Genomic DNA, 26,857 nt, shown 5'->3' with positions numbered 1-26,857 from the left:
AGATGCTAGGAGAACTAGGGAAGCAGTTTTTTCTTTCTTTCTATGAAGCTAAATGTTTCTCTGCAGAAGCTGAGCTTAAGGTTAGTGTTATACTAATATAATGTAGTTCCCTTTGAAGGAATTACAGGGGGAAGCACATAAAACAATTCTTGCCTGGGGCTGTTTAAATACTGCATTTTTATGGCAACAGTGTAACTGTAATGATTCCTTGTGGATTAATGAGGGTGCCGTAAATAAAAAGCCCAAACTGGACTGAGAAACTTATTGGCTCTTCTTGTAATTTAAAATGCATTTCTCTTAAGAGAATTTATATGACCACAAACTTAGCAATGTGAAGTTAAAATGCTAAACTAATAATGCTAAGTTAGGACTTCAGAATTGGTGCTGCAAGGGCCATTAAGCATGGTGATGTGAGAAACCGCCTCAGGTGAGTTGGTGCTGACTGCTGGAGAAGACAGCATGAGGCTGCACTGAGAACAAGTTCATGTGATGTAAGACTGAGGCTGTAGGCATGACATCTGACAGCAGCAGTGGTTGGAGAGGACTGCTATTTACAGCCCTCCCCAGCTGCTTCTTACTTTCTCCCTCAAATCTAACAGCTGAGCAGTTTGTAAAACTGCTAACCTGATCTACTTGACCAGCACAGGTCTCTGCTCCTTAACCTATTGCTTTAGCTGTTTAAGCCAGCATGCTTCATTCTGATTGAAACAGGAGGTTGCAGTGCTCATCTGAGCAGCTCAGCAAGTAAATCTGAAAATGAGGTAACAAGCAGCTGGGGATGGTAATCTGTGCTCTGCACAGCTGCTGTGACAGAAGCACACATTAAGAAGAATGTAAGGGCAGATATTTTACAGATGTCCTCTTTCCTCAGAAGCAACAAAGCCATAGCACTTCCTGGACTGAGCTTTTTAAAATGTCACTTAAAGGCTAATAAGGTTCAAGTGAAATAACAATCAGAAGGGCTTTTTTGCTCCTTATCTCAGCTTCTGGGGAAGAAAGTAACTTGCCTAGGGAAACAATGAAGTCTTAAGTTGGACTGTGGCTGACAGGCAAGTATTCTAATGCACTAAAGAGTCTACCCTAAAGACTTAAATGGCAAGTCAAATATCTAAAGTATCTCCAGAAGATCCCCCTGTATTAAAGGTCAGTAGGTATTTCTTGGTGTCCAATTTCCAGACAGGTTGGTCTACTCCACCACGTATGTACACTAATGGGGACAATGGTTCTTCTTCCACCTTCTCTCTCTCTGCAAACCTCTTCCTTGAAGAGGAGTTGGGGTGTTGCAGAACTACCTTTAAGCACAGAGCTAGCAACAGTTCATGCCAACAGATGAACAGAAAATGGGTTCCTCCTTAGTGAGGGTCTCTATAAGCATTTTCCCATACACAGAAAGAATTTTTTTTTAAAGCAGTGCAAATAGCTAGTTTTTCACTGTCTCCTAAAATAGAATTTCCTTTGACTTTCCAAACTAAAGTGACTTGATGTTAACTCTTTGCTTGCCTAGCAGGCTGTCCCTGATTAGAATTTTCTGACACTCTTAATAAAATATCAGATGTATTTCTTGGTTCCAAGCATGCGTAACCTTTCTGTTGGAAAGGCTTAAATCAACTCCCCTGAAGTGAGGAGGAAAGAGGCATGCAGGCAGGCAATCTGCTTAGGTGGGGTATACATTCATTGTTGATTACCGTGTAAGATCCCCATTTTCTTGATACAATAAATAGGGAAAGATAGACTTAATCAGCTGTCCTAGGGACCAAATGAGCTTCCAATTCACTATGGAGTAGATGAAGCTTACATACACAGTGTAGCATACAGACTGACCCATATAAATACTCCTCTATAGAATTACTAAGAAGTAAAATCTCCTGCACTCTCATTCTCTCTAATGGAAAACAATATTGCTCCTAGTTAGTTAAGCAATCCTTTTGATACAGGAGTGGATAAATTTAATAAGATGATGCTTTTGTGCACTGTTATCCCAAAGGCTGACTGAAAATAAAAAAATTACTTTTCTTGCTCTTGCTTTTTACCTAAGCCTGCCATTCTTTCAGAAGAATGTTGCCTGATACTCTAGTCATGAACATAATCAACTCAAAGGTTCACTCATGGCTGAATTAATCTGATATTGTTTCCTTTAAGTCTCTTCTGTACCTAACACTTGTGTCACAGTGAGAACTTGGTTCAGCAGAAATCTGACAATGGAACTGCAAGTTCATAATCATAACTGAAAATCCTGGCTGTCGATCAGGATTTAGCATTATGCAGCTGAGATATGGTTCGTATTCTCATTCATGAGAACCTCAGTTACTGTCAGGTGTTTTCTGGACAGAGCTTCCCAACAGTCCTACTGTGTCTACTTGGACATGATGTCAAATGGCTCTGGAAACTTCATAGTAATGCCCAATGAGTATATGTGGGTGGGGGTGTTCCCTCAAAAACTGCCACCTATTCTCTAACGCTGATCCAGGAATGATGCTACACAGATGCCAAACTTCTTGTTTCTCTGGGTGCTCCTGATTCAGCCTCAGTATAAAAAGGCAGCCACGGAAAATGTTGTGGGTTTTTTCAGTATTCAATGCTCACTACTGTAGTTTCTTGCACATCAACTGTAAATACATGATCTGATCCTTAAGGTGCATGAGCAACAGATGTGCACAAGTCACCATTCATGTGCTTACAGAAGTAACTTTTGATAAATTTTGCTATACTAATATGCAGAAAAAGACAAAGTTCAGTATTGGCAGGTAGACATTAATAGATCATGATATTTTTCTGCTTGTTATCTGGGAACCTGGCATACCTCATACTTCTATACAAACTTTGACTATCTAGATTAAGCTAATGCTTTGTTTAGTCCTTAATGGAGGGTCTGAGCTCAAATTTGAAGCTGCCTTAATTTCCCAGCTTTGAGATACAGAAATAGAAGAGGCTTATATATTGCATAAATTGTGGAAGTCAAAGGCAGAAGTTGGAGTACAGTGGCCTGTTAACTTACTAACTTAATGTAACATTTTCACTTGTAACATTCTTTCCAGATCAACTTAAATTTTAACATGTGTAAGAACAAGTTGAATCAGCTTCCATGCTAAGACTGCTTTAGCTAACAGAAAACTGTTATTCAGAGACACAGGAGACACATCAGATGTCTGTATAAAAAAAAAAAACTACTCTGAACAGAATCTGTTTAATTTGAGGATTTTTAGATGTCTTCCCTGCTTGTCTACATTTGTGTAAGCTTGGCTTTTGTCCTACATGTTGGCTGTGAAGAGGCATGGTGGGGAAGAAGCTCTATCAATTCTCACTTGATGGATTAAATAACTATCTTCTGATGTGTAGAAATTCAAATACTGTAACAATGGCTGAAGCACAGGGCACCAATGACTTCCAAAGACGTTGATCCCTGCCAAGGATGCAGAGAGTAACTGATATTATCTTAATATGATATATAAAGGAAATAAGGGGAAATAATTTTGCTAGTGACAACTGCATTATTTTAGGTATGTTATTAGGTTGGCACTAAGCAAGCAATTAAAAATACTGAAACCATAATTCCAGTGAAATGCTGGATGGGTAAGCTTTGGAGAGATGAAAGGATAAATCTTAGAAATGAAATTCTAACCACAAGGTGCTAAAGTAATATTGCTGACTAAAAAGAAAAAACAAACTTCAATGTCAACTTATGCTTTTAAATCAGTGTTAGATGTATTCTCTGTAGCATGTGGCAACTCATTTGTTTTGAGATGGTGGAGCTCTTGATGCCCCTTCCACTGTCAAGGACGCAAAGCACCACTTCTAATGCTAAGAGTGGATTGCATTAAATCTGAAATGTAGAAAACTGACTGTAGCTCATTCGATGTAAAGTTAATGCAAATCACTGTTTAAGCATTATTAAATATTTACATTTTTTAAATGATAGTTAACAAGGGAAGGACATGAAGTTTTTGATGTTCACTGAGGAACCAGGCAGGTAAAAACAAACCTGGTAAAATTGCTCCTGCTTTATTTGCAGGTATGCCTCATGACTTATGCATGTGAAACATGATGAGTCTGTGTTTAGCGTGCCAGAACTATAGATCATCACATACTGCAGAACTTCTGTCAATGCTGCAAACAATTCTGATATGGTAAAGGTACCTTGACCACAGTGACACTTACTTAACTACCAAGTACAACCCAGCTAAAGCTTCTATGTGAAACTCTGCCTCTTGGAAACAAAGATCTCTTAATGCTGCCAGGGTGGGAACTTGTTCTGCAGTCAGACTAACTGGGAATCTGGACAACTCTCGCTTGTAAAGTACTCTAAGGTTTGTAGATAGGAAAGTGGTAATGAGAATTCAAGAACAACAGAAGACCAATTTTTCAGATCATATAAATGATGAACTCTATGCATTAGATGGAAGAACGTCCTAGTTTTTAGAAACCAGAAATGTGGATGGGGGAGCACAAACTCATGTTTTCTAGAATGTTTTAAAATTGCATTGGTGCAAGCTACATGCAAGTTCTGCTTTGGCTCTCTACAGAGCACATTTCCCAGCTTCTGGGCAGCCCTGTTCCCTCTTTTAGCTGGCCAGTGTCTCCTTTTAACCCATTAATTTGGTGATTCATCTTCCTATTCAATTGTAAGAAGTCTTAAACAAACCAAGATCTGAGGAAGTACATAGAGGAAACCTCAAAACAAAGGGAAATTTTTAAGCCAATTAAAGCTGCTACCTTGTTAGTTTTGTAAATACTGCAACAGATAAGTATTTTAAGTGAATAAGCAGCTAAAGATCTACTGACCTAACAAATACATCGGAAACTTAATTTGATGGAGCCTCTGTCTGGATTTCTCAACTTTTGAATGCTCCATCAAATGAGTTCAAAACTTCAGTGACTACTCTAGGAATTGATAGGCAAGATTGTCATTAACTACAGTTTCTGTGTTTACAGCGGAAACAAGGCAGAAGTTGGAAATGAAGTCTCTCTGTCTGCAGAGTAATATAAAGTTCATAGAAGCTTTTAATGGTTTCTGGTATAACTATATTCTCATTGCAGCTCTAACCATCTTTCTAAGAGGTTAATGCTCTGCTAGAATGACTTCCTAGACAGAAAAACAATGGTGAGAGGAGAATTGGAAGAAGCTCTGGGAGCTAGGAGGATGTTGCACAGGGAACTTTGAGGATTCCAGAAAGCAGGACAGCCTTTGACATATAAAGCTTTGCCTACAAATGTTTGAGTACCTAAGCTACAAGTAATATTTATACTGACCATAGATACTAGTTTCATAACTCCATAATTATTCTGACCTACAGTTAATATTGCCTCTTCATGCTTATGTTCACCATATTAATTTGTTTCAGGAGACTTCAGAAGTACAGTAAGATATACTGTATAGCTTTAAATGGAAGTTCATGGAGAAACTTATCCTAAACTGATAAATACCTATATGGCAACTAACACTATGGAGATCCAATTCTGATGAGACTCCTCTGTACAGAAGCAAATAAAATAGGTGATATCTTGTTTGACTTGTAAGATTTAAAATAGAAAATGGATGTGCTTACTCATATGTTGAGAGGCTAGACTTAGCACCTTAACTATGCTATGAGACCCAATGGACTTGTTTAGGTTTTCTCTTCCTTGCTGTTCTGGCTGAAACATTACAGGAAGAAGTGCATAAGGAAGCTGAACTGTGGTCCCTCAAGAGTTGCATGTGAATCTGTTGTTGCAAACCATGAGTGGATATTTCTAATCCACAGCATGGATGCTATGTAAGAAAGCAAAGCATGTATGCTTTCCAAATGCTGGCAAACCAAATTAAATAGGATAACTGTCTACAATGTCCTCATTTTAGTGAACATAGTGCATAAAAAAAAAAAATTCTGTGCTAGTTTGTATCAGAACAAAGATAAACAGGCAACTCGCAAATTATCAAGGGGGGGGGGGGGAAGCCATCAAAAAAAAAAAAAACCCAAACCCTGGGTTCTGACTGTTAGGTAAATACATTATTGCTGTTACTTTTTTATGAAAAAGATGCTAAATATATACATTTAATAGTACACATAACTCTAAAGATAAAATGACAGAATGAAACCTGAAAAATGTGTTGAAAGTGAGGGTCAAGTAAAATCCAATTCTGTAGCTTGACAGAGTAACTGTCCCATCTTCTGGAGAAAAAAGGCATAATCAAATTTCATGCATTTGAGATTATAGGACCAACTGTGCATAAATAAGACTTGGCTAATACTCTGGAGTAATGAATCTTCAGTTACCAGGTGAACTGATATTGCTTATAGTAAAACAAGGAGTCCGCATTTTCATAGTGCTAGACTACCTGTAGATATTATTATGTTAAGTGTAACAACTGCTGTTCAGGTGAGTGCCTTCAAAACAGGGAGCTGATGAACATACTTACAAGCTCTATTAACAAACACTGTCTCTGAAAAAGTGACAAGCTATAAAAGTTTTTGCTGGCTGCTTTCAGTCTCTTACTGCAACATACTTACTGGACTGTCAGTGTTCAATTTTTAACTGGTGCCATAAAAATTCTTAGGACAAGTGTAATAAAGGATAATGAATATCCTCATTTGCCTGCAAGAATCAAATATTTCTCCTTTGGTTTTAATCTTTTTAAAATAGCAAAACCCATGAGAGAGTAAATGTTTCTGGCTTGAACTGCAGGACACTAGCCACAACATGTTTCTGCACTAGTGTCATAGAGGAAAGAAAGCATATCTCTGCATTAAAGTTAGAGGGTGGATTTGGGCTATAATTCCACAGCAGTATGTCCCCATCAGTTGGAAAGCTTGTAATTAACCTTCTCAGGAACCACAAGTAAACAGAATTTGTTTGAGGAAACTTTGATTACTCAATGTGAACTGGATTTACAGCTAGAGTGCCTGTTCCTGTGTTAAAGCAAGCAAGTATTTTGGAAGCCTGTTCCCTCCATGCTGCTTCCTACCCTACCAACTGATCTTACCACACAAGGAATCTAATACAGCCAGACCCTAGGTGTAATACTGTGCTAGTTTCTTGTGCTAAAAGCAAGTTCAGTTTAAAGTGCCAAGTTTGCAGGGTGTGCTTAAGTTGGTAGAGTTGAACTCCCTCCCTCCTGGGAGCAGAGTAAAAAGTTTTCAAGTACTCAAAGTATAAATTTAACAGCTTGTCAGAATGTATTTCTCTTCCTTTCTATTAAGTAAATTAAATTAGCACATACAGCAGTAGAGTGGGCAGAAAATAAAGCATCTCTTTAAAATGTAATGCTCTCTAGAATACATGCTCACTCTTAGAAAAGGAAGTGGAAGTCTGAGCTGATGGCTGCCTTACAGAGAGCATGGTCACATCTGGGCATGAGTAGTTTCCTGTGTGGATGGCGCAGTGTCTCAAGGCTTCCTCTCATAAATGAGGAATGTGTCTGTTCAGCCACTCTTCCAGTTTACTAAAGGCATATATAGATGGTTTTTCAACTATTTTAACTTGCTAAAGTTCAAATTACTAAATGTTTGGAGAAACTTTCCTGTTTCTCAGACTTTATACTACCTGGCCCCTATGGCAACTACCTAAGTACTCTAGCATGTTTTTGGAGAAGCACAGTCAAGGTTTTGCCTAAAACTGTCCTGTCAGAAGTAAAAGTGATATCAGGTGTGGGTTGTCTCTTTTTTTTTTTTTTTTGCAAGGACCAGCAAAGGAAGACTAAACTTGAGGTACTTCAGCATGGAACTGCAGAGTATTTCTACTAAAGCTTTTTGTCCATGCTATGGCTGCTTGAGATAATAGAAGTTTACCTTAGGTTTGGCTAACACCCTTCCTCTCAAAGGGCAAAAAGCATTTTCTACTCAAGCCAACAAACAACAAAATGGGTTATTTCATCCCAAGTTGGATGAAGGCCTTTATGTAAACTCTGCTATCTGGAAAGACTACACACAGACACATGCAAAAATCACTTAAAAGTTTGTTCCCTAGGCTTAACTTTCCAAGCACTCCTCACTTCTACCAACAGCTTAGTCTGGTCTTGTCACTTCTACCAACAGCTTAGTCTGGTCTTGTCAGAAGCTTATTCTTTTTCTAATTGCTGGCACAAAAGGCTCTTAAATCATGTTTTGACAGCTGAAATACTACCTCTTCATAAATAAAAAGAACTGTCAATAGTGCTAGTGCAGAAGCAAAGGAACCAGATGCAGTACTAAAAGCTGGGGGAGGGGACAATGATTCAAAAGTTCAGAAAAGCATCTGCTTATAATTTGATAGCAGCTATCTGTCTAAATCCAACCTAGAAAATTAGATCCTGCTACAGCTGGCATAGAGATTATGAATATCTCACTGGGCAAAAAAACTGTTTAGAAATAATAGTATTAGATGAAGAGGGTATTCTGTTCACTTCTGTCCTTTTCATTGTAAAAAAGAAAAAGCCAAACAAACCAACCCACAATTTCTGGTGTCTAAAGGTCAAGCTAGCAAGCTTGCATTTGTCTTCCAAGCTTAGAAGAATCTACTATAGTAAAATATACTAGCTTTATTTTACATGTGGCATATTTTTCCCACCCTTAGTTTGCACATGGGCCTTTAGGTTGAGCCTTTCTCTACTTCTCTGAAATCCTGCATTGAAAGGGTGCATGCAGGATCTCACTTCTCTTCCAAGCTCAGATCTATCTCATTTCATCAGCATTAAATTCATATTCAGATAACACAGACATGAAATGAGAATGCTTTTTGAAAGCCACAACATGAAAAGTTTTAAAATGAACTGCACAGAAAGGCATTAACACCTAAAGTATGTCAGTGTTAGCAATAAAAGACATTGTATGACCAACCATGACCAACACAACCTGTGCCAGTACCTCACGGTATGAAAAGGAACAAGATATTTAGTTGCTTCTGGACCTGAAGACCAGGTATTTCCTTTCCAAGCAGAGGTGCCTAAGCGCAGGCCGCAGGGGAAAGGATCAGATCCTCCTGGGACGGAGGACACTGGGTGCCCAGCTACTTCACCTGCCCTCTGTCAGCTGTCCTCGCTGCCGAGGCGGGGGGTTCCTGCCGTTCGAGGGCCGTCGCCTCCCTGCGCAGCCCCTCTCTTCCGGCCGCCCATCAGCAGCCGCCCGGCGGACAGCTCCGGTGCGGCGGGACGCCGGGGTGGGGGCCGGGGAGGCCGCCGCCGCCCTGAGGGGCTTTGGCCATCTGCCACCGCCCCGATGGGGACCCCTCCACCCCGCGCCTCACGGCAGCTCCCAGCTCTACGGCGGCTCCGTCCCCCCCCGCCCCTCCCCAGCCGGCTCAGGGCCGGTCCCTGCCCCGCGGGGGTTCAGCCACGTCCAGGGGGAGGGCCCCCCCGCCACCGGAGGGGGAGGACGCCACTGGGGACAGCCCAGCCGGGGAGGCGTTTCCATGACAACCCCCTTTCCCGCCCCGGGGGCCTTGCACCCGCCCTCGCCACAGGGGGGCGACGAACCCCGTCCCGTCCCCGTCCCCGTGGCCCCCCCCCCCCGCCCTTCTTCCCGGCCGGGTCCCGCCCGCCCGCCTCACGGCCCCCGTCAGGAGGATACAGCTTGAAGCCCCGGAGGATCTCCTTAGCCCGCTCGTCCGTGGCCGACATGGTCCTGCCGCGCCGCGCCGCGGGCGGACGGGGCTGGGCCGGGCTGGCCTGGCTGCGCGGGCCTGGGCGGGAAGGCGGCGGTGACAGCGGCGCCTCAGGACCCCCCACCCCTCCCCCTCACTCCCTCGCACCCGCCACTGGCCGGCGCAACCAACCCGAGCGGCCTCCCGTCGCCCCGCCCCCCGGCCCGCCGTACCGGCCAATCATCCGCTGCCGCTGCCTCGCCGCCCCGCCTTCTGGCGCAGGAAGGACGGCGCGGCTGGCCAATCAGACGTTGCGTCCGCGTGCCCGCCCCCCCATCATTCAAGGGCGGCTGCGCAGCGGTCGTTAAGGCGTACGCCCCGGCCCAGCCTGACGTCGCCGGGGGACGGGAGTCGCCGCAGGACAAACCTTTCCCCGCTGCTCCGCGCCGCCGTTGTGAGGCTGGGCCGCGGGGGGGCGCGGGCCGGGACCGGCGGAGGGAGCGGGCGCCCCTGCAGGTGGCGGCGGCCCGGGCGAGGGGAGGCCTCAGGGCTGTAGTCGAGGGGGCGAGAAGCCGCCGCAGGCCTGGTCAGCACCCGCCCGATGACAGCCCTCGCGGCTCGGTGCCGACCGGGCGAACGCCGCCTGGGCTGTGCCCGAGGCGCTGGAGCTCGGTTGGCGCTTCTCCTCAGGCGGTGGGCAGGTCTGGCAGCGAATTCATCCCTCGGGCTGCTTGACGGCAGCTCCGCCAAGCTCCAGCCGTGGATTTGGGTGGTACTGGGGACCTGGGTGCTTGCTGTGTTCCGGCCCAGAGCAGCTTCTGCGTGTGCCGAGGCCGGAGCTAACAGGACCAGCATTATGGAGAAAGTTTAAAATAAATAGCGTGTTTTCCCTGGAACAAAAGCAACCTTCTTTGTACTGCAGAAATTTGGCCTTTGTGTTTGCGTAGATTGTGGGGGAAAGTCTCTGGTTCATTAGCACATCCCAGAAGCCAGGCTATTCTTTAATATGAGCACGGTAAATTAACTCCTCCATTAACAATCTGAGCGCAGCTAATACAAAGCATTAATAAGTCATGAGAAAAATAAAGGCAGCAGTTGTAATCCTGGCTCGGAACAGGACCAGCGAACAATCGGGGTGCCATCAACACATTCATGGCTCTGCTTGCTTCCAAATCAGCCGCTGTACAAATGGGGAGAACATGAACATTAATAAAGGTCGTGTTTAATGCATAAGGACAAGGCCACTGCCAGTATAACCAATAAGAGATCTTAATAATAAAAATAGGTAGCATTTATTTCCCTGATGTATGTGATCCACGCTCAGTTCCACACCATCAGTTGAAAAGCGTATGAACAGATCATTCTGAATCTGGGCAGAGCGCCAGGGGTACGCTATGCTAATATATATCTATCTTTTATTAAGAGTCCTTCCTGGGTTTTAGATAGGCTGTGTAATTGCATGCTATCTAAGGAAGAGGGACTAAAGATCACCGAGGAGAAAAGACTGACGGGGAGAAAAAGCGAGCAAGAAGAAAAGCAGACCTGAAGAAGGCAGAAACAAATGGTTGTGTGTGGGGGAAGAGCCTGCCAGGTGGAAGTATGACATGCCAGTTTACACAAGACATACGGAACTCAATCCTGCCTCTGTTCAGGCTCCTCAGAGATGAAAGAGTCAGAGACCAAATGGATCTCGCAGCGAGGAACTCTTGCAGCGTTGAAGGGCTTCTCTAGCACAGGGGTAGGAGCGGTTCCAGAATTTAGAGTTGGGGCCTTTATGTTTTCTGGCCAAATCGCAGAGTTCCCAAATTCACTTTGCTGTGCAAGGAAGCACACGCCTCTCATTTTTGAACTTCTGAAAATGACAAAAGAGCTCATAGCTGAAGTGTGAAGTTCTTGTGACTGCTCTGGGCACGAGCAGCAGTGGAACATGTGACACCATAACTCAGAGAGTGACAGAAGCCCTGGGATCTCTCTCCTCTTAAAATCCTTTGGCTGCATTAACACAAACGACGCCCTTGAGCACGTCGGCTTTCCAATCCACTTGCACAGAAGTTGCTGCAAGTCTCACTGTCCCTTGGTGCTGCTTTGTACTGAAAACCTCACCTTGGCTTTCACCTCTCTGGCAGGTGTGACAGTTTCTGAGCTGCCATTGCATGTGAGAAGATGCCTCCAGCCTGCTTTCTGCTTCCCCAGAAGCTTTTCTCTCAAGGTGCTGATAAACGAGCTGGTGTTTCTCCAGATCAGCATCATTGGGACATAGTTTCATAAGCGGAGGCTTCATCCCACCCCACACTTGATGAAAAGGTTTGTACAGCTGCGTATCTGCAACCACCCAACCACCATCTGCAATCACTCCTGGCCTGGCCAAGGTGTGAGGTCAGAGTCCAACGAGCAGCTTAGTCCTGAATCCTGGGAAACGCGGAGAGCTTGACAGCTTCTTCAGCAGGAGGTGGGAGCTCCCATCACCTTGTGCTCTGGAGATGTGTGCTGGAAGCTGGGCAGTCAGAAGCCTGGAAGGAGAGAGAATAAATGGATGAAGCACAGTGAAAGCATACACAGATGAGGAACGAAACTGCATCCAGTACTGTGTTAGCATTTATGCAGCCTAGCTTCCCCCTAGAGCTACTGGCCATTCGGTCATGTGCAGATGCACCTGCTCCTGCTCTAACATGGCCATGGTGCCAACAGTTGATTTTATTTTGCTTCATGTTGTCGGGAAGTAAAAGTATTACAGACACTTTAGGAACCAGATCCTAATACTGGTGGCTAAATCTAGCCTAGTGTATGATTTCTGAATGTAATGTGTATTATGTGAGTTATTGGTAAGGTCCTATGTTGTCTTAACATACCTCTTTTCACAAGAGTTTTTGATTTAAACCACCTTATTTATGAAAGGTGAGGAAAAAGATAAGAAACACAGAAATACCCGCTTTCACTGTCGGCCCTCTCCTTGGTGAGGCCGGGTGGTAATTTTCTTGCCAATGGCATGTCAGAATTAGGACTTTAGGAGGGGAAGAACTAGCTCCAGAACCGTGTCCCAGGGCACCGGGAGGTGCATGCCTACAAGGGGTGAAGCTGGTGCTGCTGGCCTGGCAGGCAGGACGCAGACACAGGCAGGGTGCAGAGGCCGGCAGGATGAGCAGCTGGAGGCACAGCGCGCTGAAGAGCCTGAAGAACCAGACACTGAACTCGGTGTGATGGAAGCTGCAGGACAGAGGGGTGTAATTGTGCTGTTAATTGCACCCTTCCCGGTCTCTGTCCCTTACAGGTGGCTTTGCAGCCTCATGCCTTGGCTTCTGACTGAGAGAAACCATGCTCTCAAAGTCTCTCTCTGGGGCTCCACAACCCCACTGCTTGGGGAGATTACTCTGGATTTATGGTTTCTTTTCTCAGGCAATGCAGAGAAATAAGGTGAATTATCTGCTGCCTAAAAGGGACCTGGATTGCAGAATCACAAGGGGAAGAGATGGGGTGAGTCAAAAGATAATGCCAACATTAAAGATAAAATGGATTAACATCTTCCTGCGTGCAGAAAGCTGCGTGGGTAGAGTAAGAGGTTGCAAGAGCAGTTTAAAAGGGGATGAAACAGCTGGGCATCCTCGTATTTTTCTCTTAAAAAAAAAAGAAATCCATCCCAAAAGCTGAGCTTAGCTGATGCTATCCTCCAAAGTCCGTGTCAGTCAGCCAGGCTGGCTGGCTGCAGTCGGGAGGTGTCAGGACAGCCTGACTAACAGACCCTGCTGGCTGACCCACACGGGGCTGTAACGCAGCTGATTTTCACCTGCAGGCTCCAGCAAGAGGTTGCAAAAATGATCCATGGGAAATAGCTCACAGTCATATATTTCCATTTCTGTTTCAGCCTGGGATTTCAGCTTTAACGACTCTTGAGACAAATGAGGCCACGCACTGATTGCCCAAGGCAACTGTTCCAGCGTGTCTGTGGGGTGACACGAACTGTGGTGGAGGGCCTGTTTAGGATGTGATTAGAGTTAATTCTCCCTCCCTGTGCAGATGAAATCTAAGCATGGCTTAAATAAATTACTGAATGGCTTGTTATAGCCCTGGCTGAGTTCCCTTGCTGCACAGGGCCTAGTTTTTTACATCCGATTTGCTGTGAAGCCCAGAGTGTCACAACAGCATCCCAACACCTGCATCTCTGCACTTGTCTGACACCCCTTGTCTGGAAGATGGGACCCCGGGGACCCGCTGCGGATGGCTCTGAAGTGCAGGCTAAGCCCCATCAGTTTTCCTAACAGTTTCCGATGTTCATTCCCTGAAAGCTCCCCCCTCCTGATGATTCCAGTCCACGGCTTGATGTTCAGGGACTAGCTGACTGAAAGCCAGAAGCACTTTGCTCTTGGCTAAAGGATTTTTGACAGAAGCATGCTTTATTCACAGTGTGGCGCAGTTTGAGCGTACAGACCTCAGGAAGGGTAACAACCCCAAAAGCCCTCTCGTTCCCACCTCTGTTCTTTTATCCCCTCAAGAGTCTTTTGGCTCCTGATCCGTGTCCTGGAGAGGATCTCAACCCCTCCAGCTCCCTCCCTGCTCCCCCACGTCACAGACTGAGCTCTGGCCTTTGGTTTGTCATTTGTACGGGCCACTTTTCTATGGAGTTTAAAATCACTTCTAGCACCTTGTGATCTTTCACGCCGTGTCTTGGCATATTTCCATTCGCACCCCAGGAGGACTGGCCGGAGGCTGGTAGCCTCCATCGTCCTGCCTCGTGCAACCGTTCAATCCTTTGTTGCCGTTAACAGCCCCACTTCAGCTTCTCAGGCATTGCCCGCTTCTTGCCATAAAACGGAAGATTTAATCCCCTCTGAAGGCTGTAGCGTATGCAAGGATTCAAAAGGGGAATGGGACCTGTTCGTGTGGAACAGACCCGCGCTGCCACGCTGTCACAACAAAGAACGGGCTAAAACGTGGCTTTACAATGCTGGCCCTTCGCACAGGTCATTTCGGAGCGCAAAGCCCCCGCGACGCTGCCACGGCACCTCAGAGCCCCGACGAGAGACGCAGAAACTTCACTTGCTCGTAATTAAACAGCTTCTCGGGACGTGGTGAGGCGGCGTCTGCTCTGGGAGCCACCGCCGGCACAGCCAGCCTGCCGTCCCCTGCTCCGGGGGGCCCAGCCAACCTCAACCCGCTGCGAACGGGCGTGCACCGGCCACGGCTGCCCGGTTGCCGAGGGATGCCGGGGCGCGGTGCTCGGGCCCTGCGGCCGCCCTGGAGCGGAACGTTCCGCGCGCGGCCGCGCGTTCCGGGGGAAGGAGCCGCGCGCGGGACACCGGCGCCGCCATCATGGCGGCCTGAGGCGCGGCGGGGACGGCGCCGGGAGCCGCAGGGCGGGAGGCCAGGCGGAGAGGTAACGCCGGGGGAGGGAGGAGCCGCCCGCCCCTCCGCGCACCGATCCTTCGCGCACCGACCCCTTCCCTTCCCCGCTCCGCGGTCGCGTCTCGGCGCTGCCGGGCGTGCGGCTCCCCGAGCCCTGAGAAGCGAGCGGGGACTGGGGCGGCGGTGAGGGGCGAGAGGGCCCCGCGGCGGGACCCCGGGTCAATCACCCCCTGCGGCAGGGCTCGGCCCGCTCGGTGGAGCACGACTCCCGGCCCAGCGGGGCTCTCGGGCCCTTCCGGGGGTCTGTGGGGACGGGAGGGCCGGGGGGCCTGGCTGCCTCCGACCCCGGCAGCTCGCCGCCCTCGTCTGTGGTCTGCGTGCTGCTTCCTGCCGTGAAACCCCTTCAGGTACCTTAGAAAGGCTGCAGCAAGGCGTGACTGGGGGGAGAAGCCCGGTTTATCCCCGTGTATGGGTTATTGTAGCCTTTGGGCAAGCTCCGTTAAAGTGTCTTCCAGCTGTATTTCAGTCACTGCTCCCCAGAATAAGTCGGTTGTGGAAAGAGCAGCGAGGTAGTCCCGGTGACACGATTGTGCAGACAGGTTGCAATAGCAACGCAGTTGTCTGAACGTTAACTTGGAAAGGGGCAAAGAATTGGCATTCCTTTCCTAGTAGGGCATGGATACAGCTAACCAGTCTTTTGTAAGCTCATACACCAGCGTGTGTTTTGATTACCTGTGAGGGAGGACAATGGCTTGGGAACTGTGAAATCTGGATTTCATTCCCAGCCCTGTCACTTTATGTGCTCTCCTGAGAAAATTGTCTGTCCTCTGTGTCTGTTTCCTTACCTGTGAGAGGGGAGAGTAGTACTGGTGTACCCTCAGGTGTATTAGGAAGCCACATTGAGTGTTATTGTATTGCAGGGATTTCTCAGTCGAAACTGAGGTATTATTCAGTCAGGCTGCACATGTGCCTCTGATGAAAAGAATCCCAGAGAGATTTTACACTGAGAATCAAGAAATCTTTGTGTGGAGAGTGCAAAAGATGGCCCGCTCAGGTTAGGACCATTTGTACCTGCAGGTGTAATGGAATAGAGTAAAGCATATTTTTAGAAGCTGACTAACAAAGGAAGCTGGCTGCCTTGCCTTTACAAGTCTTAATTTGGTTAGGCATGGCGAAGCAGTGCAAACACCTGTGTGACTGTACCACCCCCACAAGGGCAGATGTGGTCCCAGTGGTCACACAGAATGAGGCGGGTTCTCTGGTGTCTGGTTTTCTGCACCAGAGTAAAGGTTGCCTGCTATACTTGAGAATTATCTGATAGAAACGTAACATAAAAACCCCCTTATCTGCTAAGTTCTTTGTCTGGTGTCTGAATAATATGCTTGGGAAGTTTTTTCTTAGCTGTTTGTAAACAAATAACTTATTTTGTTGAAGTTGTTAATAAATAGTGTTTTACATTTCAAAAGCAACATGTGGTGCTGGGAGACAACATGCACACCAGAAATGTCAGGCAACAGCTGAAGACAAAGACCTCTCTTTAGGGGGACTTAAATAGAGCCTTTGTAGAAAGGGTATTTTTATCACTTAAGCTTTCCAGTTAACCCAAACCACTTTAACTGTACAATGTAGACTGGTAAGCTACTTACAGGCCACAGTTCTTTTTGCCTTTTAGGCTCAGAAAGCAATAGGAATTATGTACGCACGCTTTATCTATAGCTGATGTCAAAGAAAAAGGTGCAGTGGTGCAGGCCTACAAGGTGGATAAAGTCTTCGCAGATAATTAAGTAAGTTTTGGGAAGGAGGAAGTTTTAGCTGGCCTCTAGTAGACATAACAATAAACATCTTTGCAGTTAGTGTTATTTGGCAGCATCAGTAGAAGGAAAAGTCTGAAAACAGCATGGAATCTGAACTCCTTTCCTACTAGCAGGAGAAGATCTTTTTAGGGAACTGCCCAGACAATCTGCAGAAATTTTGCTCAGATATTGTCTGAATTGTTTTTGCTCCCCAGATAAATCAGCATTTGAGCCTGCAGGGCTCCTGGCCTGCCCTCTAAATGCTGAAGAAAAAACTGGCTCTGCTGACACCAAAAGTTACTCTGCTGAGCATACCTTCTGATCCAGTGCCAGACAGAATTCAGCAGAGAAGAAAGGATGTATTAATATCATGTTCTTTTCTTGACAGATTGAAAACCTAGAATGGCAGGAGAACAGAAACCATCCTGCAATCTTCTAGAGCAGTTTATTTTACTAGCCAAAGGTACAAGTGGCTCAGCTCTGACTGCTCTTATAAATCAAGTGCTGGAGGCTCCTGGGGTTTATGTCTTTGGAGAGCTGTTGGAGTTAACAAATGTGCAAGAGGTAAGCGATGAGTTTCTATCCTAATGCCCCTTCTGTACTCCCAGGATAAGGGAGTACAGAAGTTACCACAGACAGCCTGTGCATGAAATTTCTGTGCCAGGAAGGGCCTGGTGCAACTTACCTTGGTTCTGAGATGTTTGTGTATGAGAGTTTGATGTTACTTTTGCCTGTATATATTAGATGTTAAAAAATACCTATATAAAGCTTCATTACCTTAATGCGATTGCTAATACAGCAAAAACCTGGCAGCAGCACAGTAACAATTTTAAGAAGGCACCTAGCCAGCCAACGACGAAATAATCCCGTTCTACTCTTTCATTGTCCTGGGAAGCATAACTTCAGTGCTCTCCAAAAGTCTTCGTGAACAGGCGTCTAGTGTATCAGGCCTGGGTGGTAACCGAATCCAAACCATTTCAAACCAAGGTGGAAAGTGAGTTCCAGAGCTTTTACTGAGAATGCCTCGCCAGCACTCCCCTCTACTGCAATGAGGGAATCTAGGTTGAGTATCTCTGCAGCTGGGGTAATGTGGCATACAGCAAGTTTGGCTTTCCAAACGGGCTCTTAGATATGCCGAAAAATGCCTCTATGGTTATTCAACATCAAATCGCAAGTATGTTTTTTTCCCTGGATCTGTGTGCAGCAAATGGTATTAAAAAAAACCACTCAATAAAAATCGCTGCTTGGTGCTGCAGTTATTCCAGTGAAGTGTTTGCATGTGAGAGGAGTGCTATTACTCTCAAATGCACTCAACTTAAAATGTTCTAGCTTGCTTTGCTTTGAAGTTTTTGTGGCTCTGCAGGTAACCTGTCTTAGCTTTCCCAGTAATAGCAAGGATGCTTAACCAACCAACACCATTGCCTGCTTGTTTGTCACAAGATGAGAAGAGCTGGCCCTGTAGGATGTCAGCTGAAATTGAGAGTCTCTTTTTTCTTTTACCTCCGAAGGTGCTGCACAGAGCAGTTGACAGTCCAAACTGTAGTTAAGTTCTGGTGCGTAGAAATGGCTAGATCTGACTCTGAAAATTACTCTGAAACAGCTGAAATTTGCTGCTGCAAATTTGCATGCTGCTCATGAGCAAATTTGCATGCTGCTCATGAGGCATTAGAAAGGGTCCAGCTCTTTAAGATTGGGACATAATTGCTTTTCTGGGTACTGCTTGTCCTATGCAGACTTAAAACCTTCTCTGCAGAAGTTGCCTACCAGTATCATATTGCCTGTTAACTATGTTACATGGAATTTCTTTTGTTTTCTTCCCATCCAGCTTGCTGAAGGGTCTAATGCTGCTTATTTCCAGTTGCTGAACCTGTTTGCATACGGAACATACCCAGACTATGTAGGTAAGAGACTGCCGCCTGTTTGCAGAGTATGAGACTGGGTTGCCCGTTAGAATTGTCAGAAGCAGTTCTTTGCTTTCTGTGGTACCTGCTGTAGTGTGGCTGGGTGAAAGTGTCCAAGAACAGAATTTGCTTGGGAGGAGAGTTGTTCATAGGGGTCTCTGGGTCATATGTGCTTTTTAATTGCTAAAATGTGGAGGAAGGGCTAGAGATGATGGTGTTTTACTGGTTTGGATTGGACTGCAGTGCTGGATTGAATTGGTCTGTAGCATTATTCATTGATGTTCACAGGCTGCTTACCTCTGCGGAGTGCAATTTCAGACATCTGTTTTGAAATTTAGATGGCATTGGTTATGGAAGCTGCAGAAAACTTAGACAAAATTGTTCTGCATTATTTATAAAAACCTATACGGTTTATGGCATAACCTTTTATTCTGTGATGGCATTGCTGAAACAAAATGAAGCATTTCTTAGCTAGAATACAAATCGAAATAATGTCTTTTAAAGACAGCTTCAGAAGGACTGTGTGTGAATCATCTTAGTATCTATTGGGATGTGCTTTTATCTCTGGTGCTTATGCACTTCTGTTCTGCTACAATTTAATACTTCATTTGTGGGTAGCAGCCTAATCCAGACCATTACAGTGTGACAAATAATTCTGTCATAATGCTGGCTATCACTGTGGTGGATGAGCTATCTAGTTCCTGTAAGGAGAAGTGGCATCCATAAGTGCAAGGACTGGAAATTCCAGTGGCTGTGGAGCAACACAAGCCTCATGAATTCTGCGACTGATTAGAGGACGTGTTTGCTGTGCACAGATCTTGTGTCCCAGCATGTGACAGCGCAGTTCGTTCTTCCTTTTCTAGTGAAGAAAGATAAGGGGGAAAAAGTAGTCAAAATGTAGAGCATTGAATGAGGTGGGATGGATGGGAGAACTTGAGTGGCCCTGAAACACTAATTTCCATTAAAGCAGATATTTCAAAGAGTTTCTTTGCTTTGGAAAGCCGCCAGTTTCCTTTCTGTTTTTAAATATTCATGAGGCACATGAATATAATGCAATGACAGTGAGGCCATGTAAGTATCTAGATTAATAATTTCTCCTCTCTTCCTCAGCCTGGTACTTTACACTTTCAACCCTAAATTCTGCAGCTCTCCAGAGAAATAAAACCAGCCATATTTAAAACCAGATCAGCAAAAGGGGAAGCTCTTACTCTGTCAGATCGTTAATGAAATAAAAATGACTTGGTGGTAGAAACAAAGCATTGACCAACCGTTTTGGCAGGACACCACTTGTGGAGATGTGAATTATGTTCTAATTCCAAAACCAGAATTACTAAATAAGCAGAGAAGACTGGAATTGCCAACTTGTTTTTTAATGTTTCCCCACTCTCCCTGGGTGTGCTCATCTGCCATCAGTGGCGGCTCTCTCTGCTCACCAGCACCCGCAGTACCTGAAGGAGTTCAGCCTTTCAGGGTTTAGTGTGGTGTAACTAGCCTGAAGTTCTGCAGCCTGGATTATATAATTCTTGAAGGAAAGTCCTGAATCTTGTCTTTTTAACATTAACAGCAAACAAAGATAATCTGCCTGAATTAACAGCGACTCAGAAAAACAAGCTGAAACACTTGACGATTGTAAGCCTGGCTTCCAGAATGAAGGTAAAGTACACTGTGTATGATAGCAGTCGTCTTTTTGTTTGTTTTTGTGTTTGAAAATGGCATCAATTCCATAGCATTGAAGTTGTACTGGACTGCATGAGCACTCACAAAAAAACCCTGCAACTAGGAAAGTACCTGTAATGTACAGTGTTCTCTCGTGGTGCGCTTGGGACATCAACTTAGTGGACTTCCATGGGTGAGATGTGGGGGTGTATGAACTGCCATGCAAATTGGTCAGTAAGGGCTGCAAAACTTTGTATGGTTTCTTTCACAGCTGGAGATGGAGGATCATTCTTAAAAACACTGACACTTTGTTCTAGAGAAAATTAAGCAACACTCTTAATTTATTCTACAATCCCATTACCTTTTTTCCTCCAGAATATGCTATGCCAAAGCTTCAGGAATTACCAAAGTTATGTCAGAATATTATGTAGCCTAGTAGCAGGTGTTTGTTCAGCCACGATCAGTCACTGCTGCACTTGCAGGTTGAAGTGTAGGATACAATAAACGTTTGGGTCTTGACCTTCTGAGACTTGTCTGTTCATTTTGGCTCTGGGACTGTTAACTTATTCTTGGACTTGCTGTTTTTAGTGCATTCCCTATTCTGTACTGCTGAAGGACCTGGATATGAGGAATCTGAGGGAGTTGGAAGATCTGATTATTGAAGCGGTTTATACAGATATTATCCAGGGGAAGCTGGATCAACGAAACCAGGTGCTAGAGGTGGATTTTTGTATCGGCAGAGACATTCAGAAGAAGGACATCAGTAACATTGTCAAAACACTCCAGGAATGGTGAGGCAGTCTCTCCACCTTCCTTGTTCCTTGTACGTAGCTTGTCCTGTCTTTTTCTTATTCCTCAAAGTTTCAAGTGCTGGCTCAATTTCGCCATGTTCCATTAATCAGGAGTCTTATGCTGTAAGGAGGCACTTGAAGGAGGAGTCTATTGGGCAAGTTTTCCAAGATCCCATCTACGATTCAATTTGTGTTATATATGAGGCCAAACTATACTAGGTCTTGAGACTCTGCTCTCACTGTAGCTTTTACATGGCAGAACCCTAGCGAGCAGTCAAGGGTCTTTTCAAACAGACATGCCAGACAGGACTGATGGTCTTACGGTGGGAGCTACTCCCCTTTCTGCTGTTACACTTGATAACAAAAACGGAACTGTCCATTTACATTTCAGCCTTTTTCACTGTGATGAGAACTGCATGGGCAAATTCTAGAGAATCACAGTTTTTTGGAGGGGATGTCTCTTCAAGTTTGAAGTTTCAGATGCCTTTGTTTGCCTTCTCTTTGTTCCTGCAAATGCAGGCTGCATGCAACCATATTGGGACTGTGGTACTATCATTTTGTACCTTTGCCAGGAAGCTGCTTCTCAACTTTTTGTAGGATTCCGTTCCCAACCAAAGAAATTCCTCTGTAGAGTGTGGAGCTTGTGGCAGGTTCTGAGCTGACTGGGAATTGTGTCTTAGTTGCTATGGTAATGGGTGCATGAAAAGTAATTAAACTGCTGTGCAAATACGCTGTCCTGAGGTGGGGGCAGGTTTTTTGCTTCCCTACTCCAACTCCCTCAATCCCATCTCAGCGGGAGGGCTTTGGCAGCTTCCAGGACCTTACAGCATTGTTTGGAAGGTAACAATGAACCCACTGCCAATTCCCTTCCTGTCCTCTGCAGTTAAGAGTTCTGTGCTGGAGGAGTGTTCTTGTCTTTTGAACACTTAACAGGCAGGGGGATTCTCTCAATCTGACTTTTTTGTTTAATTTTAAAATTTTACTTTTGAAAAATGTGTTGCATCCCCCTTTAAGCAGTAATTCTGATTGAAAAAGAGGTTGAAAGTGCATTGAACCTGCAGTTAGTTTTTGATGGGCAGGTAAGAGTAACATGGACTCTCTAAAGAATGCTGTGAAATACATTGAGTAAACAGCAAAGCTTTTTCTTGCTAGCTTTTTGGAACTCTAAGCAGGAAGTATAAATTTAATAATCTCCTAAACTTTTAGGCAAGCATGATTTTTCACATTGCCTGATTAAGCTGCCCAGAGAGAACTCATAAACGCTGTTTGACATTGTTTGTATCTTGCAGGTGTGATGGTTGTGAAGCGGTTCTTTTAGGAATTGAGCAGCAAGTACTTAGAGCCAACCAATACAAAGAGAACCATCACCGAACTCAGCAGCAGGTAGAGATGGAGGTAGGTACAGAGTCACTTCAGACTGCTCTAAGCTTTTTGATAAATGTTTGTTTACTGAAGAAAATAATCTGGTAACACCTGGTTAATGGTTGTGGCTTCTCTGAAGTAGGCTCGCAATCATGCAAATCAGATGTGCTGGTTTGGGGTAGGAAGAAAACACATCTGCTTCCGTGTGCTAGTAACACCACAAACATCAAATTTGCCCACTCTGAGCAGGTTGGAATTTTTCTTTATAAATATAAGCTAGGTGGGTGCACTAGCTATAGTTTCCTGAATTGATTTGTTAGGAAAAGTGTGCTTTTAACACAGAGCTTGGATGCATTTTGTTCCTCTTGTGCAAGGCAGGCAGGAAGGAAAAAACAGTTCACTTTGTTTTAAACCTGAAAAGTGTAATTAACAAAAGTCTCTCGAGTCTCATGGCTTTTGCAAAAAGTGCCCTCAGCAGCTTCCTTTGGGGCCTTTCTCTTGGGGTCAAGTTGAGCACCCAGACAGGACTTTCTGACACACTTTCTTCAGCAGCATGACCTGGGAGCGCTCCCTCCTCTGTTGCATGTGCGGCTAGGCGGTAGATGGCAGCACGGGCACGCTATTTTAGCCCCTGCTGGTGTGTATTTACTTATGAGAACAAATCTTGGCTAATACAGCTGTAAAGGTGAAAATGGTCCTCCCGAGACACTTGCTCAGGGTTTATTTCTTGCAGAGTGCTGCATCCCTGCAGGTTTACATTTGCCTTCTGAAGCAGCATATGCTTGGCGGCTTGATTGGCATCCACAGCGCATTTGGTTTGCCAGATGCCTTTGGCCTGGAGTTGGCACACCTGACTCCCAAACTTGTTTTTGCCTGTGGGTTTTTTTTTAAGGTTTGCTCATTGTATTTCTGGTGAGCCCTACAGGGTTCCAGGGGACAGAGTATGGTGCCTAGTGCTGTATCTCTCCTTTTCAGCCAGAGTAGCAGAAGCACTACTGCTGCCTCCCACAAAACCAGTTTCTGTTCCTGCTTCTAGCAAATATCTGTGGCTCAGACAGCCAGCTAGGCCAAATGGCATTTTCCCTTTTCAAGCTCTGCCCTAAGTGTAAGTTTGTTTCTTTCACAGTCTCCTTTGTCCTTCCTGCTTCTGGCCAAGATAATGGTAGGATGGCTGCCTTCTGCACCAAGGCAGTAGTAAGTCCTTCCAGTCAGCCAGACAGGTGGTACAATATTGTGCCATTGTCTCTTAGGAAAAAAAAAAAAAAGTAATTTCTAGTTATTCTGTATTGGACCCAGACTGGAAATATTAACAACTCTGGCTGTAAGTGAGGATGAATCATTACCTTTAATAAACGCAAGTGCTGAGCATGTTTCTGGTGGGAGTTTATTTTATAATCTCCACTCTGTACTCCAGGGGTTTTTCAATATGTTTATGAACAGAGTTTCTACTGCAAGGGGAGGAAGGAGCAGGTGCTGATTCACTGTCTCTTCTTGGCCAGGTCACAAACATAAAGAAAACATTAAAAGCTACAGCCTCGTCGTCGGCACAGGAGATGGAACAGCAGCTGGTAGAGCGAGAGTGCCCTCCACACACAGAACAAAGGCAGCCCACAAAGAAGATGTCCAAAGTCAAAGGGCTGGTCTCCAGCCGTCACTAGAACATACCATCTAAATGTCATTCAGCTAGGAATGACAACAGGAGGAGCAAAAAAGGGCCTGCGTCTCCTTTTTCAGTGGGTTCTGGGCCAGTCCCTTCCAGGCTGGCAAATAAAAAGCCCTGTTTGAATACAGCTCCCAGTTAGCAGCACCTGGCGAAGTTACACTGTGCAGCCCCTATTAATTTCCAGGGTGTCCCTGTTCTGGTCCTGTAAAGTGGGACTTCTAAAGAGAGGGACTAACCAAAAGGGGCAGGAGGAAAAAAAAAAAAATCTGTGGACAGTTTTGCTCCCTCCCAGCCAGTCTCATTGCTGCTTAACCTTGAGGAAGCTGCTGTACTAAATCAGATCTTGGGAGAACTTCTGTAGCAAGTGTCTGAATCCCAGGGTTGAAATGTGGCTACCAAAGCCAGGCTGGGAGTGAGGAAGCCATCAACACAGATCTTTTCATTCCCAAAGGGAGCACAGAAAGGTTTCTATGCCAGGAACTGCTTTACATGGAAGTCGTCAGCCTTTCCGCTACCCCTGTCTATTTTAAACTGGGGTGAAATTCACACTACCTCGCTCTGTGAAGATGAGATCCAGTGCTGGGCTGTTTACTTAACTGTCTGTTTACTGCCCTTACTAAGCCCTTTAATCTCTCACAGATTTAAAGCACTGTTCTGCATCTCTGAGGCATCAGTACAATAAGGAGGAAGCAAGCTGCTCTTCCAAGCCTTCCTTCTTGCAGGTGGTTAGGGGCATACTAGAAACTGTTCCTTCTGAATGTGATGTGACCTCCCAGAGCTGCTTGTGAGTTGTTTCCCCCGTTGATACCTTCAAAGGGTAATGCATTCGCTCTTCCTTGGATGCTAGCGACAGAGGTCTGCATGGGAGAAGAGCCCGTTTAGCATCGTGGCAGGCTGGTGGCCCAGGACCCACTGGCAGGGGTCGCAGCAGCATCCCCTTGCTGAAGCAATGGACTTGACTAGTCTTTCTGAATTTTGAACACTTTCAGGTTGTATTTTCCTCCCTTTTTTTGTACATTGTTGTGATTCTAAAGCATTTCAGCCTTTGTTTTGTGTTTTTTATTTGTTACAGACTAACTTCAGGGGATTTGCACCTCGTTTGGCAAGGTGTGGGTTTTTTTTTTTAAGGGGGAGGATGGGGTTGGCATTGAAACAGCAATTCACAAAAAAGCACATTTTAGAAAAAAAATTAAAAATGCTGATTTAATGTCAGAGTCTGGAGTCTTGGCTTTGAGGCTGCTTTAGGCTTGTAGTCTAACAGCACTTGTTCACTTGAGCATTTACTTGATTCTCAATGTTATGTTATCAGAAGGTCTGACTAATCTCCCTGACGTACCCGGGAGGCAGGGAAGTGCTCTTCCCATTTTGTTAGTAGTTCATCTTTGTCCAAATTTGTGCAGAAGGATCTGTGGCAAAGCCAGTAGCTGAGCCCAATGTCCTGAGCCTAAACACCTTTGATGCCTGATTGTGGAAGGTTTGTAGTTGTGCTCTGTCTTAGGCCAGTCAATTCCTTCCTCTGGGTCTAGCAGAGTACAGCTTTGTAGTTCAGCCCCTGCATTTCACTTCACTCCATGCTGTAAAGAGAAGGGCTTTCTGTGAGCAGGCAGGGGAGCTGTTCAAACAGAGGACTGTGACAGTGCTCCAGTCCTGCAGCCAGCTGTCACCTGCACTTACTTGTGCAATGCACGTGCCTTCCTCTTATTGCTACCAGAATTCTTTGCCATGTGCGTGTTTTCAGTCCTCAGGACTTGTTCTACACTTGTGAAAGTAAATTCCTCTCCTTTTGTTATCCTGCAGTGCAGGGACACCAGCGTTTAATCTTGAGAGGTGGATCTAAATACCTCCTATCCAGCTGCCTCTGGGTCAAGTCCCTTGGTTTCTGATTCTGTCAGCTCTCTCTGCCCCTAGAAATGCTAGCCAAAAAATTCCCAGTGAAGGATGTTAAGTGATTAAGCCCTGAGCATGAAGCCTTCCCTGTATCTCAAGGGAACTGTTTCCCAACAGTGACAGTACAAGTTTCTGTACTAGGTTCTCCCAGTGTTTAGCTGACAGCTTCTCAGGAGGTGTAGGTGGACTTTGTGTACCCAAGTGCAATAGATCTGTGTGATGGAGGTGGACTGAGTCTGTTTCTGGCTTCCTGTGTGGGCAGCTGCGGTGTACTGGTCATCCAGTTCCTCACTAGATTTGACTAGCGAGGAAAGGTTCTGTGGTCTCACTAGCTGTTTTCTTTCCTTCCCATTTTTAATACCAGTCCTGCAAAGAGGCAGGAGGAATACAAATGCCTTTGGAAATCATTTTAGCTCCTCAGCAAGCCACAGTCTGCTGGGGAAATAGATGTGAATTTGGCATCCTTGGTGTTTATTCCCTGCCAGTTACAGGAGTCACATTAGTTTGCTGAAGCTTCTTTAGTGTGTTGGAAGTTTTTGAGTTTGTTCCTGAGGTTTTGCTGTTCTCAAAGTCTGGCTGGGGGTGAAGATCTTATTTATGCTTCAGTACACATTGCCTTTGATCAGCAAAGAAGCAGGGGAGGAAATAGCACTTTGAATAAAGAGCTGTCCCATGCTTGACGGCGAGAGAGGACAGAGAAGGGAATGGGGTATTGGAGGGAACTGGGCTGTTTGCATGTTTGGCTTTCCTGGTGTGCCAGCGATGTGCTTGGTGCCGCAAAAGGAGGGGGCTGTCTTTGCAATGAGCCCAGTCTGAGATGAGTCATTAACAAATGACATGCACAGAGTACCTGGGGGAGGCGAACAGCTCTGCAGCAGCTGGTTAATGAATCTGGCTTGAAGGAAAGAGTTAGAAGCTATTCCAGGAATAAAGCAG

The 26,857-nt window shown here is 45.4% G+C and overlaps 2 protein-coding genes and 1 long non-coding RNA gene across 4 annotated transcripts in view; 1 reads left to right on the top strand and 2 right to left on the bottom strand.

Moving 5' to 3' along the window:
• The window catches only part of PDE6D (phosphodiesterase 6D), a 39,735-nt gene extending 30,056 nt beyond the window's left edge, over nt 1-9,679 (bottom strand). Inside the window, exon 1 of the mRNA XM_075507052.1 lies at nt 9,519-9,679. Coding sequence (XP_075363167.1) covers nt 9,519-9,568 — 50 coding nt within the window. The 5' untranslated portion in view covers nt 9,569-9,679. The remainder of the gene's footprint in view (nt 1-9,518) is intronic.
• A 662-nt stretch (nt 9,680-10,341) lies between these two features.
• Nucleotides 10,342-14,832, bottom strand: LOC142412227 (uncharacterized). The gene is made up of 3 exons (XR_012776438.1): nt 14,168-14,832; nt 12,458-12,735; nt 10,342-12,041 (listed from the first exon to the last, which is right to left on the bottom strand). It is a non-coding gene; the product is annotated as an uncharacterized LOC142412227 (long non-coding RNA).
• On the top strand, nt 14,757-25,081 carry COPS7B (COP9 signalosome subunit 7B). 2 transcript variants are annotated; one of them, XM_075507053.1, is made up of 7 exons: nt 14,757-14,899; nt 17,050-17,225; nt 18,487-18,562; nt 20,127-20,215; nt 20,807-21,009; nt 22,299-22,404; nt 23,871-25,081. In XM_075507053.1, exons 2-7 carry the CDS (start codon nt 17,064-17,066, stop codon nt 24,027-24,029), a joined length of 795 nt encoding a protein of 264 aa, XP_075363168.1. In that variant the 5' UTR covers nt 14,757-14,899; nt 17,050-17,063; the 3' UTR covers nt 24,030-25,081. The 2 variants fall into 2 exon arrangements, with proteins under 2 accessions (XP_075363168.1, XP_075363169.1); XM_075507054.1 differs by lacking the exon at nt 14,757-14,899 and adding an exon at nt 15,145-15,275.
• The last annotated feature ends 1,776 nt before the right edge of the window (nt 25,082-26,857 follow it).

The sequence above is a fragment of the Mycteria americana genome, chromosome 7, assembly GCF_035582795.1.
Source record: "Mycteria americana isolate JAX WOST 10 ecotype Jacksonville Zoo and Gardens chromosome 7, USCA_MyAme_1.0, whole genome shotgun sequence".
Classification (NCBI taxonomy): Eukaryota; Metazoa; Chordata; class Aves; order Ciconiiformes; family Ciconiidae; genus Mycteria; species Mycteria americana.
This window is presented reverse-complemented; position numbering and strand designations above follow the sequence as displayed.